The sequence below is a fragment of the Tripterygium wilfordii genome, chromosome 8, assembly GCF_013401445.1.
Source record: "Tripterygium wilfordii isolate XIE 37 chromosome 8, ASM1340144v1, whole genome shotgun sequence".
Lineage (NCBI taxonomy): Eukaryota > Viridiplantae > Streptophyta > Magnoliopsida > Celastrales > Celastraceae > Tripterygium > Tripterygium wilfordii.
This window is the reverse complement of record NC_052239.1, coordinates 10,255,378-10,274,455: the sequence shown is the minus strand read 5'-3', so window position 1 is coordinate 10,274,455 and position 19,078 is coordinate 10,255,378. Positions and strand designations below refer to the sequence as shown.

The 19,078-nt window shown below is 34.9% G+C and overlaps 2 protein-coding genes across 6 annotated transcripts; both read right to left on the bottom strand.

Annotated features, from left to right (window-relative positions):
• Positions 1 to 424: 424 nt before the first annotated feature.
• On the bottom strand, positions 425 to 7,249 carry LOC120003822 (cullin-1). Of its 5 annotated transcripts, none has more exons than XM_038852933.1 (20): positions 6,966 to 7,249; positions 6,319 to 6,477; positions 6,117 to 6,216; positions 5,178 to 5,363; positions 4,953 to 5,000; positions 4,621 to 4,824; positions 4,441 to 4,518; positions 4,187 to 4,276; positions 4,010 to 4,090; positions 3,859 to 3,921; positions 3,110 to 3,139; positions 2,959 to 3,045; positions 2,719 to 2,868; positions 2,580 to 2,635; positions 2,333 to 2,453; positions 2,097 to 2,258; positions 1,822 to 1,965; positions 1,478 to 1,696; positions 1,198 to 1,365; positions 425 to 796 (listed from the first exon to the last, which is right to left on the bottom strand). In XM_038852933.1, exons 2-20 carry the CDS (start codon positions 6,450 to 6,452, stop codon positions 695 to 697), a joined length of 2,223 nt encoding a protein of 740 aa, XP_038708861.1. In that variant the 5' UTR covers positions 6,453 to 6,477; positions 6,966 to 7,249; the 3' UTR covers positions 425 to 694. The 5 variants fall into 5 exon arrangements, with proteins under 5 accessions (XP_038708861.1, XP_038708862.1, XP_038708860.1 ...); XM_038852934.1 differs by having other exon boundaries at positions 6,319 to 6,453; positions 6,966 to 7,248; XM_038852932.1 differs by having other exon boundaries at positions 6,319 to 6,490; positions 7,024 to 7,248.
• A 594-nt stretch (positions 7,250 to 7,843) lies between these two features.
• LOC120003820 (zinc finger protein GAI-ASSOCIATED FACTOR 1-like) lies at positions 7,844 to 11,074 on the bottom strand. Its single transcript, XM_038852927.1, has 3 exons — positions 10,680 to 11,074; positions 9,697 to 10,093; positions 7,844 to 9,296 (listed from the first exon to the last, which is right to left on the bottom strand). The coding sequence occupies exons 1-3, from the start codon at positions 10,885 to 10,887 to the stop codon at positions 8,216 to 8,218; spliced, it is 1,686 nt and encodes a 561-aa protein (XP_038708855.1). The 5' UTR covers positions 10,888 to 11,074; the 3' UTR covers positions 7,844 to 8,215.
• Positions 11,075 to 19,078: the final 8,004 nt, after the last annotated feature.

Below are 19,078 nucleotides of genomic sequence, written 5' to 3'. Positions count from 1 at the left end.
TGCATTCATGAAATGAGCTTTATGTTGAGATAGCAGCAGCAGCAGGAACTCGAACTAATTAGCTTGTGTACTATGATGGCAAGCGGCACATACAATGGGCCATCTCGGTCCAGCAGTTATAAGGCCCAGAACTAACAATTGGGCCTGACTACAATAGGCCATCTTGGAGCACTTTTCCCGGACCATCAACCCATCAATTTTACTATCAGGTATTAGGCCCAAAACAAACAATTGGGTCTGACTACTATAGGCCATCTTGGCCCACTTTTCCCGGCCCATCAACCCATCAATTTCACTCCAGGTATACGGCCCAAAACTAACAATATGGCCTGACGGTGCCATAGGCCATCTTGGCCCACTTTCCCCGACCCATCAACCCACCAATCTCACTACCAGGATCGCAGGTCAATGGCTCACTACAGACTGCAGGAACATAAATATTGTTGCTTTATACCCGTAGATGCAGGTGATATAAGGTAACCATATCAGACAAAACTGGCTGTGTCAAACTGCAGAAACAAGAAATATTTATATAGATGGTCCAGGAAACAACTACTACTGGTGTGGTGTCACTGCAAAAACAATGGAAGCTACACACAATTTACAGCTATGAATAGTGGATTGAGCTTCTACAAACTCTCTCAGCCAAGTCGAGCCTGACAGTTCACCATTCAATCTTATGTCCACCCAGTGTTTATGCCAAATACTTGAATAAATTCGAGTTTTCCTTGTCCCTTTCCAAATAGTCTCGGGTGATTAGATCCTCCATCCGCTTTTTAATAGCTTTGATGTCAGGCTGCACATTCAAATTCCTCCCGTCATCATACCGGACAAACCAGGTTATAGAACATTAAGCAAAATGAAGCGTCTAACCGCACAAAACTTCGGCTTCTTTCACCAACCATACTTCTAAAAAATTTCTTTAAAACTTCTAAACACTAATTTTGAAATATTCAGAGTCAAGTCTTAGAAACTTCCCACACCATTTACCAGTATTGTTTGCAAAGAGTATCACGAAAAAAAATATCTATACTAATTTAACGTAAAAGGCATGCAAGATACAAAGATTTAGATGAAATTTTTTGAATGAAAAATATTTAGATGAAATGAAGGTTGTATGTAAAGCATATATCGACCAGAACAACTCCTTCACCATGATGTACTTAGGTTAGCGCCTACCAAGATGAATAGTATTACCTTGAACATGCGGCTCAACTGCTCCACACACTCTGAGACTAATTGTTGGTAACCTAAAACTTTCCTACTCTTCATTATGCGCACAAGTGCTGCATCTATAGCATATCTCCTGTCTTTGTCCACATCTTCAACAACTTTCTTTCTTTCGTCAACGGGAGGAAGAGGGATCTACAATTGAAAATTTTCAAAAGTTGGTATTAAATAAACAACCCAAAACATCATGACAACTTTGAAGTGAATGTGAGGAACTTTAGACATAAAGCAGTAACAAAGCTCAAACCTTAATCCTCCTCATTCTGTCTGTAAACTTGTGGTTGAACACAAAGTAGTCAGATTGGGAGATATTTTTCGTATTTGGTTCCTTTAACAGAATTTTATACTTGGCACATGAAAGTGAATGAAGCAATCTGACTACATCTTCATTGGTCAAATTTAACTGAGTCATGATCTCTGTGTAGCTTAGTCTATCTGAAGTATTAAAAAGCAACAGTGCCGCAGCCTGTAAAATAAGAAAAATCAATAGTCAACATAGGACCCCCAAAATACAACTTCTTCCAACCATCACCTCCAAAATACATAAACGCCAAAATAAAAGAAGAAATATAAGGGTATGTTAGACATGACCTGATAGGTTGATACAATAAGTTCGATCGTCTTCTGCTCGAACTTGCCATTAATATGGCAAGTGCCCAATGAATAAATCCAAGTCAACTTTCTGTGTTTTGTTTTTGTTTCATAAAATGCCTTGAAAACTTCTACACATTTCACCTGTAACATAAATTATTAGAACATTTAAAGAATGATAATGAATAAAACACTGACCCCATAAATTAATATTAAAATTAACATGGAAACTATATAAGACTACGCCTAAAAAATTAAAAACGAATATGGCTTACCATCTCGGCAGGGAGATTAAGATCAAAGGATTTATAACTTGGCCAGAACCCGGTAGTAAGAACTGTAACTGAAAAATCAATCCCAGGATTCACAGTGGGGTTATTGCTCAGATATTCCTCGAAGTTAGTCTGGTTTTCTCTTGCGAGTGTCAAATCCGTGAGCTGGAAGAAGAAAATATGTCAGGTGAAATCAAATAGTATAAAATAACTTCATCACAAAGTTCATTAAAACTGACCATCCCTTCCATCTTTGATGTGAACTGCCCACCACACTGCTGCTTTAGTTTTGATAAGATGCTCCTTTCATGATCATCACTTGCACTACGGTCAAAAAGCAAACGACGAGCAAGCTTTTTCCTGCCACAACCACAAATGTTAAAAGGTTGGCACCAAATAATATGCATCTACTAAAAGATTTAGCCATCTGCACACATTAATTGCAAAGGAAACAAACATCACCCATTTACAAAAGAAAGGTTTTACCTGTAGAACTCAGCAAAAAGGTCTTTATCACTAAGATATGCAAGCAGCTTAACTACCTGCAGAAATCAAAGCTGTGATCAGCTATTACCACAGATTTGGACCTTAAAGATGAAAAGAGTTCACATTTCAGAATGCTTACCTTCTCAATGGTTTCTTCAATAGCTTCATCACTCAGTTTCTCACTTCCGCCCTTCTTGAGAATATTATCACAGAATGTTGACAGCAGCTCAGCACTCGAACTGCCAGCGACAGTTTTATTGCAAAATACCTCGAAAGCCTCTTTCAACGCCTAAAAATTGACAAACACGATTGATAGATAAGTTAGACAAAATAATAGGACAAAAGCTAAACAGACACAATAATAACTCTTGACACAAACCTTGTGAAACAGCGTGTGGTTCATGAAGCAATCATTCACATACTTGATATACTTGTCATGCAGCTCGATAACTTTTCTGATAAGAGCCTGAAGACCACCATGATGTTAATTTTGAATTTTTCCAGCCACTAAAATGTAGTCAAAAGGTTACCTGTTCCTGCACACCAGCAGCATTTCCTCCCTGAGGAAGAAGTAGCACAGTCTCAGCAATTGACAATAGAATCAACACTTAAAACAGCAAGAAACATGTACGCATCTTAATATAAATCCTAAAATGGCTTTAGTTACTCTTGCTATCCCAAAGAACATGGCTGAGCCTTAAGATTTTCTAGCACATATTTAAAATTGCATTAAGTTTAAAAGGTTTTATTCCAAAATATGACACATATCCATATCCAGAAATAATCTCTCCATTTGAAGATGATAACACAGTTTAACATTGCACCAACGGTTGCAAAGGTCCAGACAAAATCTGTTATGCCTCAACAAACGAGGGCATACTGGTAGATAAAACAGAAAAACCCAGAATACAAAATGTCAGGTACTCATGGCGCATACTAACTTAATTTGAGGACAACTTTTTTTTAATGGAAAATTTGAGGGCAAAATTTGAATAATAAACCTCGAAATGTATCTTATATCACCACAGTTGAACTTTGAAACACACATAAACCAAATGAAAAGGGCCAAGCAAGACAGAGGTGGAGATGGAGGTTCATTCTACTTTATATAAATTCTAAGTTTCATCCAAATAAATTCCTTTTTAAGGAGAAAAGGAGGCTAACCACCTATAAATACAGTAAGTAATCTATTACTGTAAATAAGACTGAATGTGTTGCATGTGAGTACATATAATGAGAACATGGATATTTTCCTATCAAGAAGGATATAAAACCTAACCTGACTACTAGCAACAGCATCTTCAGCCTGTTGGACCAAGGCTGCACCATCGGCAGCAATATGCTGCGAAACGAGAAGAATCAGGTGAACAAAAAGGAAAAGCGCCTCTGTTTACTTGAAAAGAACAATTGTCAGGATAAAATAAACCTACCTGTTTGAAAACAGTAGCAACAGGATCCAAGCCTTTAGGTATCTTATTGTAAAGCCTATACATCCTCGAAAGATCATCCATCTAACAAATGGCAGATAAAAACAAACAATTACTTGCACATGCTTCGCAGGCAAAAGCGAACATTATTTACATGACAAAAGATGGAAAACCACAGGCCTTATCATCTTTGAGCAATGCACGACATCCAGAATGTTCCTTTTCAAGCAGTTGATTTTGATACACCACCAACAACTCGTGTTGCACTTTCTGCATGCAACGTGGGAAAACTTATAAATGAAATGCACAAGAGCATAAACATGTGCATATTCTTCAAACTGTAACTAGTGAAAAGTCTAAATTAGCTTGACATAAATACCAACTCACAACAATTCTGTTTGAGAGAAACAAATGTAATCAATATTTGAACTAACCTCCACCAACTTTGGCTCGCTGCTAGAATGCAGATAGTTAGCCACTCTCTCCCTTTCCTTCTTCAGACATTCTTCTGACTACATGATTCAATAAGAAATGTTAAGAACATGAAGGCTCACTCATAAAATTAACAGGCTCTAAAAAAATTTTGACACAATAAAAAGTAATCTAAGCCTCACCTTTGACATGTAATCTGGACAAGAATCAACCAGGATCCAATTGGATGCCTTCCTTGTGTAGTAATCACCGGTATCTTGAAGCATGTATGCTTCAAGATCTCGTTCATAGAAATCCATTTTTCCCATTCCAATCTCTACAAAAATATCCAAAACATTCTTCAACAATGCTCTGTCAATCTGCTCTCCTTCACGCTCTTTATCGATCTGATCCATGGCCAATCAGTTTTTTTTTAAAAGGTAAATTTGTTATCAAGATAATTAAATCGCTGTTAAGATTAATTATCTTTAATGCAAAGTAAAAAAAAGATCAAATTGTCAATCCATGAACTTACAAGAGCAATTACAGCATCTCTGGCTTTAGCGTGTAACTCCGTGTAGACCTAGAGTAAAAAGTATCAAATGAATGTCAAAAACATCCAACACATCTTCTCAGAAAGTTGACAAAAGAAAGACATATGAAAGGTCATATTAGATTTAGCCTAGAGAACATAGTGGATAATTTTTCGTTTATTTGAATATGAGAAAGAAACTTCTGTTAAAGGACATCAGAAACAAACCAGATCATGGAAGCAAGTCAGCCCAACTTCCTTCAGCGAATGAAGTGACCTCCGGGCGATGAAATAGCGATCTAGATAATGAAAGAAGCGTGACAACCACCTAACCATAACTTTGTGGTTTCTCCATCTTTTCACAAGCTCCCTCAGCATAAACTCATCATGCTTCTCTCTCAAAGATGGCAATACCTAATAAAGAAACCATGGTGAAGCCTATTACTAACAAAAAAGAACCGGTAAAAAGAACATACAGAATCATCTTATAAGAGGTTATATAAAACTTACTGTGAGAAAGTAAAATTAAAGAAAATGCGGGATTAGAGAGAATTATCATAAAACATATGGACAATCAACAACTCCCAAGGTTTTGCCCAGACGGGATCATTAAACGAGCATTTGCAACCAAAACTCTTGGAACATGCATGCACCCACTTTTCAATCCAAATCAGAACCAGTTAAATCACCTGTTCTCAATCAACGGAAATAATCAATTTATTTTCCCACAGATCTCCGAGTTCAATAGCAGAAGCATGTACAGAAAATAGACCGCACATTCCAGAGCCAGTGTCAGTCCACACATTCACCAACAATTATTTAGCCCTTCTAAAAATAAAAATACAATTGCTCCAATCCCAAACACAGCAGATGAATTTCTACGAATCTTAATCATTATAGATGAGACGGAAAATAACCATTTATCGATTCACCAGTTTCAAAATATGCACTTGTTCATCCAACAAAAATCTTACAGAGGGTTCCATCCTTGTCATACCATATCAAGGAAACCAGAGAATTAGTTGACGTAACTTATTAAAAAAGTGATCCAAAAATAATATTTTGATGTAATTCAGCAGATACATGGTGTAATATAAAGGAAAAGGTGCTAAACACACAAACTGGCAACCAGTATGATAAACTTCATGACAGATAAATCCTCCTCACCGAGAGCATAATGTATTCGTCAAATGATTCACGGTATTTGTCATAGAGCTGTTGAGAGTAATCATGAGGAGGCTTTTGGGTACACATATTATAGATAGTTCTGTAAAATAAATCCCAATGAAGTTAAACAGCGAAAAAAAAAAAGGAATTACAATATACATGTATAATATAGTCTATCTATCAACTGAAATTCAAGGTTTACGTGTAAAGCATCATGTATTCTTCTGAGCAGAATTGTGGTTCTCGTAATCCTTCCAGAATCTTCTTCAGCTTTGTGATCCCCTTCTGCATGTAATCCCATCCCTCGTCCAATTCAATAATCTTCCGCTGGTCCATTCTTAAACAAAGACTTCTCAAATATCTGAATCTATAATCTACATAAATATATATACAATAAACCACTAAAATCTGAAATATCAATGTCAGAAAAGAAAATATCATATATTGCATATTTAAATTCCCCATGAAAATGGAAAAATATAGACTCAACTTCCACAAAAAAACCATGAAGGCAATATGAAAAATTATGAATATCTAGTCATTGCCACAACTTATGAAGAAAGGCATCCTTATAAATTCATCAAGAACCTTGGATAAGGGCAAACTATTACGCACAAAGCATATATATATAGAGAGAGAAAGCGAACGATTTAACGACCTGATTGATACAGGACGTTTGATTATGAATGGGAAGAAAAAAAAAAGTAGAGTTAATTAAGCACTCCAAGATTTAACCTACCTAGGACCGCATAAAAAATAAAGTAAAAGCACAAAAACACACAATCAAAACCCTAACACACTATTCCGAGTAAAATAAACTAGAAAGCTACTGCTAATCAAGATTCATACCTTCAAAGAAGTTTCAGCAGAGAAACAATGCTAGAGAAAAACAAACCAAAAACCCTACGTTTCCCTCAGCTTAGGTCGAAAGCCGAAGAGCAGCGAACAGTAAACGAGTTCAGCAACACCAATCGTATGGATATTGCAGAAGCAATTTGTTCGATGGTGAGCTTTTGGGGAATCGCGATAGAGATCGTGCCTTCTATATAGGGGGGGAGAGAGAGAGATTTGCTTCTCCCCCTTCAATAAAGAATTGGCTGGGCAAGTTTTATTGGGGAAGATTAATTAATATGGAGTATTTTCTGAGTAAAATGAATTGAACGAAACAAATTCAGAAAAATAAAAATAAAAATCTACGTTATTACATTGTTTTTATTTTATGAAGAATTATATAATATAGTGTATCAATATTGAATCAAATACGTATTTTAGACATCATATATGCTAACATTAAAACGAACAAATCAAAAAATAAAAAAAAAAATTATACTATATTTCATTGTTCTTGTTTTATGAAGAATCGTATAATAAACTGTATGTAATTTGCTACATCAACCCGTCAAAATTGAACTAAATATTTATTTTGAACAACATATATACTAATATTTAATACACGATTATAACTTTTCAAATGTTTTATCAAACAGAATCAAATGAGTATATTTTAAAAAATTGATTATAGATTTAAATTGAAATTTAGGTTGTCTTAACAATTAAATAAGTAAACCAGATGAGCATATTCACAGAATTAATTGTAATAGTCTTAATAAATTAGAATTATGAGTCAGACTTTGCTAATTTTGCAGACTTCATTGACTTGTCATCATTTGATGTATTTTGATCTTCCAATTAATTTTTCTTCAAATTATATCTTTTGATGTTATCTATTAAAAGCAATTAAATTTTTTTATTGGAAATTTGGAATACAACAATTTCCATTTTCTTTGAACTGTGAATAAAAAGTACCCTGGGCCTGAAAGTTATGAGCAGGCTTATTCAAGGTCATGCCCAGCAGCAGATCTAAAGTTACAGGCCCAAGTTCAGTCCGCCGGTTTAAGTGATTAATGGGCATGAATCTGTCAAGCCCATTTGTTCATATCCGAGTGCCTTGCAAAACGATAAGAATCTCAACCGTTGGTATCTCAGTTATTCCAACTACTCTGAGATATACGCACAAAATCTATGTGATGTGTGTCCAACTCAACTGAGATACCAACCGCTGGGATCTTATCATTTCCACCAAAACATTCTAACAACTTTCAAACATCCCAAACGTTTTTCTGCATAGCAGATTCTGCACCATGTGAGAGCTGTTGCTGCAAATGATTCATCATCGGCTGCAATCTATGTTGGCTCATCGCCTCAAGTTGCTGCTGCTGATGGTGATGATGGTCGGGCAAATTCGCCGGCCTAGACCCTCCTCCAATCCCCAAGAAATCAACAGTCATCATATCATTACCTCCACGGGAACTTCCATTAAATCTTGAAGGTACTGTCAGGTTCCTCTCAACTTCATCTCTTCCTTGCATCAAACCGGACGTACTATTACTATCCGAATGTTGTTGCTCAATGTTTTTCAAGAACGCCTGGTGGTTGATCTGTTGATCATGACTAGTACTACTACTCATGAACATACCAGTGAACATCCCCATATCATTCATAGCAGAACCTCCATCAAAAAGATGTGACATCTGGTTAGCGAATCCTCCTGTCGCGCCTTGGATTCCGTCCATATTTGATTGTTGATGAGGATGATGATCAATTGAATTATTATTGATCTGTTGATTCGCGCGGAGAACATTGTATGATATTTGTTGTTGTGGTCTAATTGAAGAAGATATTTGGTCAGGACCAGCCATGCTACTAGTGAAGCTCTTCTGCATCATTGGAGAATTAATGCTGTTACTAGCAGTACTAGCACCCATCTGTGCTGCTTTCTGCAACAAAGCTGTCGCGGACATGTGCGCGGACCCTGCATCGTGGAGGTAGGTGAGGCCGGAGGAGTTGTTGGAGCTGAGTTGGAGATTGGAAGAAGATGAGGAAATGCTCCTTTGAGCTCCGAACAGACTCCCCGAACTGCTCGAAAACATGCCTTCGGACATGTTCATTGGCTTGAAAGGCACTGGTACTAATTCTTGTGGGATTGATTTGAGAGGGTTTTTGAGGTCGAAATTGTTGAATTCGGGGTTCGAGTTTAATGGGAAAGATGAGATGAGCTCTGGAGGCCTTTGGGATTGAAGATGTTCTGATCCCATGGTGGCCATTAGTCCTTGGTTTATTTTGCTGTTCTCTTCGGCTAATGCGTCGCAGAAAGCTCTGTGGGTTATGAAGCTGTCTCTTCTGCAAACAATGAGAAAAATCTTTGTACATATGAAAGTTCAAAGTAGTGTAGATCAAAAAAGAGAGTGTGAAAGAATCTATCCATTGTCGGCCATTCAACTAGCTTGTCCTTTGCCCCTAGCTAGAGAGTTCACTTAACAATCATGCGACTTTTTTACCATAACAAGACAACCTATACACACACACACACACTACAAAAAGCTACATTTCAACTATATGTAAATATAAGGTGACTAACGATGGGGTAATGTAAAGTTGATCAGGTCCGACTCGATCATCGAATGTTTGGACGTTTCTACTTGAGATTTCAAAGTTGAAAATTATTCTAATATATACACTCGAGCAGATTTTCAACTATTCGAACCTGAAAAAGATATAGATTAGGTAGAGTATTAGGAACCTGGAAAAGATGGTGCCACAATCACATTTGTATTCTCTTGTGCCACAGGTTTTCTGATGAGCTTTCCAGTCAGATTGTACGGCGTATTTCTTCGCACATTTATCGCATTTCCACTTCTTCTCACCATGTTTACGGCTGAAATGTTTCTTAATACCAGTAAGATCTCCTAATGCGCGAGCCGGGTTATGGTGAACGCAGGTTGGTTCAGGACATATGTACACTCTTTTCCTCACTTTAGTGCTGGTACTTTGCTTCAGCTTCCATGGTAGATTGTGACCTCTTCTGTGTAATTGAAGGTTTTGATCCCTTTGAAACCCTTTGTGGCAAATCTCACAGACAAATCGGTTGGTCGCCATTAGGGTTGTGGGCGATAGTGCAATAACTTCAGCATTTGGATCTAATCAAATATTCAATACATCAAAACAAAGAAAGGATAAGAAAAATTGAAAGTGAGGTCAAAGCAAATGAATTCCTGGACATTAAACGGTTAAAAACGAAACATCAATCTTATGGATCCCAACGTTTTTTGTTCCAGCTATCTTAAATATTGAGATGGATGTATATGATTTCACATGAATTATGTGCGTTCATCTCAGTATTTGAGATAGTTATGACGAAAAATATTGAGATGGTTAGCATTTTTGAAAAATAAAAGAAATAATAGTAGGAGTACATGATGCCTGATGGTCAACCCAAATGTCCTCATCAATTATTGAGATGTCATGTCATCCAAGCCAATAATCAAACACCCTTTTGTGTACCAATAATTAATACCCAATTTTTCAATAAAGAAGAGCCCAAAATTTTGAAAATTGTTGATCTTCTTTGAATGATCTCTATCATCATCAAATCATATCCCCCACCATGCATAATTTCTTTAATCATCAATCAACTACCAAAAAATACTCATAATCTTCTTCTAATCAATATTAGTTAATAATACTAATAAGAATATTAATTTATAGGATTGTTGAAATTATTGCCTGGAGTTCCTGGAAGATTTCTTTTCTTCTTAATCGGCTGCTGTTGAGAGGTGGAGTTGTTGCCGTTAGAGGCCGTCGAACTGGCGGTCGTGGCTGAGCCATGGAGGTGATTTGTTTGTTCCTTGTCTTGAATTTGAAGAACTTCTTCTTCTCCGGTGTTGCCAGAAGAGAAGCTACCACCATCATCATCACCAGTGATATTTGACATTAATCTAAAACTGAAAGTATACTAATTATACAAAGTATATAGTAGTATAGTTTAATTTGTGTCTCTTTGGGGGGAAGACAAAAGACCAGGGAATTCTCCTCTATTTCTGGTGGAAAGAGAGACTAGAAGAAGAGGATAGAAGGAAACAATGGCTGCTATTGGACTAACATTGGAACCTGGTCTTTCTTTGGCTTTATGTATGTATATTTATATACATATTTCATATACAAGACAATTTTGTTTTAGAGATATGCCCCTTAACTTGTTGTGTATTAGACTTGTTGCCATCGTATATTCCATTTTTGTTACTCCATACTAAATATAAACTAAGATAAATTATGTAATTAGCTCACAACCTCTCTTTTTCTTAACCTAGAACGACATCATACAAATTTGTCCTTTGAACATCCGGTATGGGCCTATACTCGGGCCGTCAAGTCTGTGTGCACAGTTCCCATTTGTCGACAGAGTAAATTGGGCAAAACTCAGCTTGTGATACCTTACTAGCAAGCTAGTGATAGGTTCTTATATATAAATGATACAAGTTTGTCCTTGAAGATCTTATATGGGCCTATACTCGGGATATCAGGTCTGTGTACACAGTTCCTATCTGTCGATAGAGTAAATTGGTCCAAAACTCAGTTCGTGGTCACTACTGTACTAGCAAACTAGCTATGGGTTCTTATATATAAATTTAACAATAAAAACCATCATATATAGGTAATTCTTGCAATTGTTTTCCATAACTCTCACAATGTCAGTCTACTAAAATCATCACAATATTGTAAGTGTATGCATATTGTCAGAAGGGTATTGCTCTTAGTGGAAATCGAACTCAAAAAATTGTGAGTTCATATCGTTTGCACCAGAGTGATTTATCACTAGACTATCATCCCAAGTGGTTACTCGTTCCTATCTGTATTTTGAAATACGCATTTGATCACATTTAAACTTCAGTGATAACATGCTTAATTTTCTAATTTTTCTTTAAGCTTTAATTGAAAAACTTACATAGTAATATTTAGTGAATTATAAAAACAAATTTTTAAAAAAAAAAGAGAGGAAAAAAAAAAGAAGGTTATCTTGTCACTAGGCCATACCTAGTTGTGGCTGTCATAAGCCGAACGGTGCCGAACTCCTTTTATCCCCGTTCGGTGCTAAGGACGAATCACAACCAAACAAGAAAATGAATGAAACTTATATGTTTTCTAGGTAAAATTTAAATTTATATTATATGTTCACATAGGGATAACGACGATAGCTAGGCACACAATTAATACATAAATTTGGATCAAACACAAAAGACAAGACCATAAACAAGGTTGCCAGTTGCCGACATCTATGTTTATATTATTGTAACAAGATAACAGTTAATTGATTTTCCATAAATTTGAAGATATTTACATTTTTTTTATATTCATACCGTGTGTTATGTATGACTGTCTTAAATCTAAAATCTTATACCTATGGTTTTTTTTTTCGCGATATGAGACTTAGAGCACTGCTCATTTTTGCTAAGTAATTAATTTGCTCACTCGAGCCGCGAGCAGCAATAAGCCATTAATATTAATTAGTTAAGTAGGTGAAATATTCCTCAAACAATTTTGCGCTTTTATTGCATTATGTTAGTTAATTAAGTTTGGTGTCATATCTTATTCTAAGTAACTTAAAATTTAATTTTACCAACGAGAGGTGGTTCGGTTGACAATCGACTGGATTAGACGTATGTGTGCCCAAGGTTTGATTATAATAAGAAGTAAATTTTTCAATGGTATTTTAAAAAAAGAAAATTTAATTTTGAACCATATTATTAACTTGAAGCAAAATTTTTCTTATATTTAACCCTTATGTACTCTTTTGACTATAGATAGTTTTACACTTTTACACACTTATCAAAACATATATATATGTGTGTGTAGACTCTTTTTGGCTTATACACATACAAATAGAGGATATACACGACAGAAGATGGACCATGCATATATATGTCTTATATTCATTAATAATTATGAGATTGTGTCTGCACTTTGCCGAAGAGACAATCCAAAATTTTGGAAAAGCAAATTGTGACAATATATCCGTACAAATCAATTTCTAAAATGACAAAAAAATTAAGAACCCAAATCTAATTTCATAATAATTTGGTAATACCATCTAACTTTACTTTAATTTCTAGCTAAGATATTAAACCAATTATACACATACAGCAAGACAAAAAAATATATAAGAATATCCTAGATCAACCTATAGGGTCTAATTAAATTAAACCGACAGTCGAATGTAAATAAAAGACCCTTGAATAAGTAATAATGTAAACTATTTTTTGTTTATTTTTTAAAATATCGGCTGAGAAATATGTTTCTCATTGGAATCAAACTTTGAGCACGTACACTTGTGTCTAACTTAGCCGATTGTCAACCGAACTACCCCTCTCGTTGGTTATTTTTTATTTGTTACACTTGTACATTACAAATGGTAATTAATAATTACATTTAGTCACGACAAAAAATTGTACTTAGTTATCAAAGTTGAGGATCGATGAAACTTATGATGGAAGCTGGCTAATTGCATCAACACAACAATGTGAAGACAATATATATGAGCCAAAATTAAACCAAAAGTTAATCCATCCATAAACATATATAGTTTATTCAATTAACTAATTAATGATGAAAACGATAACTAAGTAGGGATTTGGGTGGCCAAATGATTCATAATTAGGAGTCTCCCAAATACTAATTTACAATTAGCAAGAATTCCATGGATAAAACCAACACAAAAGATGGCATTATTGCTTTTTATATTTTAAATTAACATTCTATCAAGGTGATCATCTTTGTTTTATTACAGGAGGAGGGGATGGAGAGATTCGAACTCGAGACCTTTATGAGATACCTCTTTTGGATGAATGGGATGGTTTAGACGGCGCTTTCCAATCCACGGTCCCTCATAGAGACTTACATAAGTGTCATTTGAGCTATTCGTGGTTCTCTATGAAAGTGACCTTTGATCAAAGAGAAAAAAAAAACAATAATAAATATTATTTATGGTTGTCTTGTTGATATATATGCAGGTTTTCATGAGGAAAAGTAAAAATTTATTAATAATATCTATGTATATATTATAGGATACGTATAATTTATGTAGTGAAAATTGAATAGTAGCATTGAAATACCACGTTATTAGAATTGCGTGAAATTTGGTTGGGATACTCGTTTTAAAGTGGTTGACAAGACTAATCGCTATACTACTAATCTAACTCTATTTTTGGCAGATTCCACTATCTAGAGCCTCAAAAATGGGCCTTTCTAATGTTTTCACAACATTAGGTTTGTAGTCGGTCCTAGAGCTTGTCATCTTTCATCTTTGAAGAAATATACCAAAATCTGACATTGTGTTATCTCTATCTGTGAATTCCAGTGTTTATTCCCTTTATGAAACGTTGGTTTAGTCTTGTTCGTAGTTTCCTCCCGTGTCACACCCATTAATAGCAATGAAACTTCGGGCAAAGTTTCTTCTCATGATATGAGTTACCACCCCTTGATTATTACTTATATTACCCCAAATATCGAACTGCTTTTTCCGGCTAAAATGAAATATTACTACCGAAATTATATTGTCCATCCAGAATAATCCGAAGAAGATCATGACTCTCGTGTCTTGGATGATTTCCTTAAGATGAAGTGACAATTATTTGCCCTATGACCATGACTCTGTGTCCCTTTGTTGAAAAAGAAAAGGTAAACACACTAACACGAGTCTGCTCAAGGAGTGTAGGTGTGTAACATCAAGTAAGTGACTCAGCAGGCCGCATTACTATGAAGCCTACTACTGGCATGCAATAGAAAGATCGCAACTATCCGTCGGATAATTGATTGGTAAATCTTGAGTTATATGGAAGACCCCACAACCCCCAGAGACTAGTTGAGACCTGGGTCGAGACTCAGTGCGAAAGGATAATACAGGATGGCATTCGCACTCACTGGGCTAAACATATGACCCATCTCGCAAATTGTGATAATGAAAACATCCATGAGACTTGAACTCACGACCACCTGCTTTTGCTTAATAGTTCAAGTTCATCATCTCAGCCAACGACTCATTGTTTATTTTTCATTTCCTAGTAAATCATCGTAACAAATTGTACAAGTTTAAAATTAAAAGGCTCTGTAAGGTTCTAGAAAGCCATGTAAACCCTGTGAGAGGTACCTTGATCACTCCTATTTCTACTTGAGAGTTTGAACCCGGTCTACAAGTGAGGAGAAAATCGTTTTTGTGAACAGTCTCAAATTACAAATATGATTTTGCCTATTTGGCATATATGAGGCTGTGGTCCACTGGTCCGGTCCACTTCCATCTCGTGAACATTAAACCCATCAATGTTAAGCCCACCTAAAGAGGAGGAACCTCCACATTCCACAATGATAAGAGGTAGACTTGGGCTTGAAAGGAAATAAAAGTTGTGGACTATGGGCTTTGCAAGGCCCAAACTAGTTTGGTTTTATGAAGAGGACTGATATTCGGCCTTCAAAGTGCGTAGGAAGGAACAACTTATGGGCTTTACAGAAAGGCCCAGCATCATTCGTGTACGAAATTCCCTTTTCACCCCTTATTGTTTTCTGATTTCCGTCAGACCTAGCTATTAGTATTTTTTTTTAATCCAACACGATATTATACAAATTTGTCATTCGAACCTAACTATTATAACATAAGTTCGTTAGATTTAGAAAATCTAAGATCATATCAGACCAGCCAAAGATGCCCACTACATATTAAAGCACATTAATAGTCATTAACGATGGATATGGAAGGAGAATAGAAAGAAAATTAAAGGGAGAGGGATCGATTAAGAGAATCTGTAATATCGTGCTTTATTTTAGGGTTTCTCTTCATCAAGTCTCTTTCCGTACCTTATTTGAAGACTTAGTTACAATTTAGTCTCTCTTTTTTTTTTGTCTTTAATTGAAATGGAGAATGAAACCAAATTATGAAGTTGAATCAAAACATATATCTTAGATGCTTTTTTTTTTCTTTTTATAACCGAGAATGACACCATACAAACTTATCATTTGAACATTTGATATGAGCCTAAACTCGGACTATCAGACCCACATGCACAGAAGTTTCTCACCTGATTACATTACAACTTTGAGTCAAAACTTAACACATGGCTACAAGGGTATTGCTACCAGTGAGTTCCGAATTCAAAATCTTCATAGTTCTTACGATTTAACCTAAGAAAGATTCACCGTTAGACTATCACACAGTATCGTCAACTTATTGAAGCGTTATATATAAGCTGAGACATTGAAGAATAAAAAGCAACTTTACGTAGAAAAAGTTAGTAAGAGTTGGGGTTTAGAGACCCAAAACAAATTATATTTATTTAATTTGTATTGCGATTCCTCAGCTTTTGGTCACTAGCTGCCTAGTGATATAATATATATATATATATATATATATAGTACTAATGTAATTTATTTAATTAGTAAAGATGCATGGACCACAAATCATGTTCTTTGAACAGTAGTTTCACGCAGGATTAGTATGGTTGGCTGCCTAACTAATCAAGTAATAAGCAGCGACTTTCACGACTAACCATATATATTTAATCTTGGAACATGTATCAATATATTCTTCTGTTGATTTGTGGGTTATAAAATTATATATTCTGCAAAAAAAAAATGTAGGTGATTATGTATAGTTTAATTTCAAATTTGAGATTATTTGTGGATCGGAGTTATAGGAATTTATCTTATGCGGATTTAAAAAACGAACCTTAAATGCGGATTAAAATCTCAGCTGTTGGATCTCACTAACGACTGAGATTTTAAAACTGCAAACTACCCTTTCTACCCATATTCTTCAACAATGTATATTTTGTTTTGTACATGTATTATATAATATTGCCATATTTTTTTATGTTTGTGTATTTATATATGTAGTATTGAATTGATTAATTAAAAGGATGAGTTGTCTAATATAGTGTTTGTAAAGTTAATTTATTTTAACGTACGAGATCCTAACTTACCAAAATTAGTATGTTATATATTTAATATTATACTTTCAAATTAAAAGAAAAGCACATAGATATTATATATTTCAACCTTTAAAAAAAACTTTGAGAATTAATGTGATCCTTAAATTGGTTTTATTTGTCGCTTATTGCACATATGAGTGGTTTGTTATTCATAGGTTATATATAATATATGATAAACCATGTGATAGTTTGTGTTTAATAATTAATTACTGATGTTTAGGGTGAGTTTGACATTGTTTAGCTGCTTAATAATTGAGAAAAATATATAGAAAGATAAAACAAAAGGTAGGAACGAACTGAAAACAAGTAATGTCAAACTCACATACGATAAGAAATTTGTTTAGATCGAGTTTGTTTTGTAAATGTTAGTTAGAAACTAGGGCATCGAATAATTGGTTGATCTCTCCTTTTAATTTTTGCGTAATCTTGTCGAGGAATCTATTCGCGTGATTATGATCTGCGATCTAAAATTAATGCATAAGCATCTTAATTAAAGTTGGTTTGCATAAGCAAAACATTAATTTATTGATAAATTAAACCTTAACAATGATGCTTTAGTATTACTACTATAGATTGAGTAATTAAATAAATCTCAATTAGTGTAAGGGGAGGTTTAACAAGATAATGACTTGTAAATTAATTTGCACCAAATAATACAAGTTTGCCTCATCCACCCACATAGTAGATCAATCTACCATTGCTTGCCACATGTCAACCCTAGCTAATTCACCCATAAAGACCTAGAGATTATTATATAATTATATAAACTAAGATAATTATAAAAGTAAGATTAATTTGTCCTTATGTAGATTGAGATGATCTTATGTGCAAAAACCTAAGTAGGTAATCCAACATGATAGGGCTTTTCAATAGTGTAGTTCATTGTTTCCTTTTAGACATAATTTGGTTGTATCTACACTGTATATAAAGCACACGTGTATATATATTGTCCACCAACTCCAATTTTAAGGCATAATTTAAGGAATCCAAAGTCATTGAGACCATGACAACCCAAAATTTGAGAGAGGGTAGGTAGTAGGGACCATTGTTGGGCATCCATAATTGATGAATGTGACTTATTATAGTATTTTTTTGATGGACTATTCTACCTATAACCATTTTTATTATAATAATGGCAAGAAGTAGACTATCACTGCACCATTTATAACAAACGATGTAACTCTAGAATTCTTCAGAGTCTACGATTCATATTCAATGGTGGAGAATAGGTTTGATCTTAGAGAAAACATAAAAGTGTGGTGCGATGTGACATACCTCTCAAACCATTAGATGAGAATTGCAATCTTTGTAGTCCCTAGATTCGTACAAAACATTCTTAACGAAAATAATAAAGATCACAGTAGTTAGCATCACAACTAATGAATTGGACGCACATAATTCAAGTAAATTCATGAACTCCACATGTTTCACATGAAGCACATGACATCCTGTGTGTATAACTCGACAGCTGGGATGATTGAAATATACCAACTATTGAGATCCCTATCATAAATGCTTCCTCAATTACATGCCATGTAAGAGCACTTGCAATGGTGTTATTTTGTCTGGGCCAACAAATATGTATGGGGTTTTGTGTTTTGCTGATGTGGTTGTATTGAGTTTTGTGTTTTGCTGATGTGGCTATATTGGGAAATGTGTTTTATATTGAAAGATTGTATTTTGGTGTAGTTTTATTGGGGATAACATGGAGGGCATGGGAATTTGTTGGCCACCATGTTGGGGAGGAAGGAAAATGTATAGGAATTTGTGTTTTGTTGATGTGGTTATATTGGGAGATGTGTTTTGTTGATGTGGTTGTATTGAGAGACGTGTTTGCCCTGACTTTTAATATAATAAAAGTGAGACCCAATATAAATTTTTGCTGGGTAGCAAATTAACACTACTGAAGTTGCTCTAATCTTGTAGAACTTTACCATCTTCATTGGACATGTGTGTGCATATATATATAAATATATATATATAGATAAATTCTCTCATGCATACTTAAAATAAAAACCTAAATTGTGAGACCCAAAATAGTGGGTTTCACTTGTCATTTCATTTATTCAAATCCTCGAGAAGTGGTCCTCATATATATACATATATATATATATATATATATATTATGTGCTGTAGAGACACTTCTATATA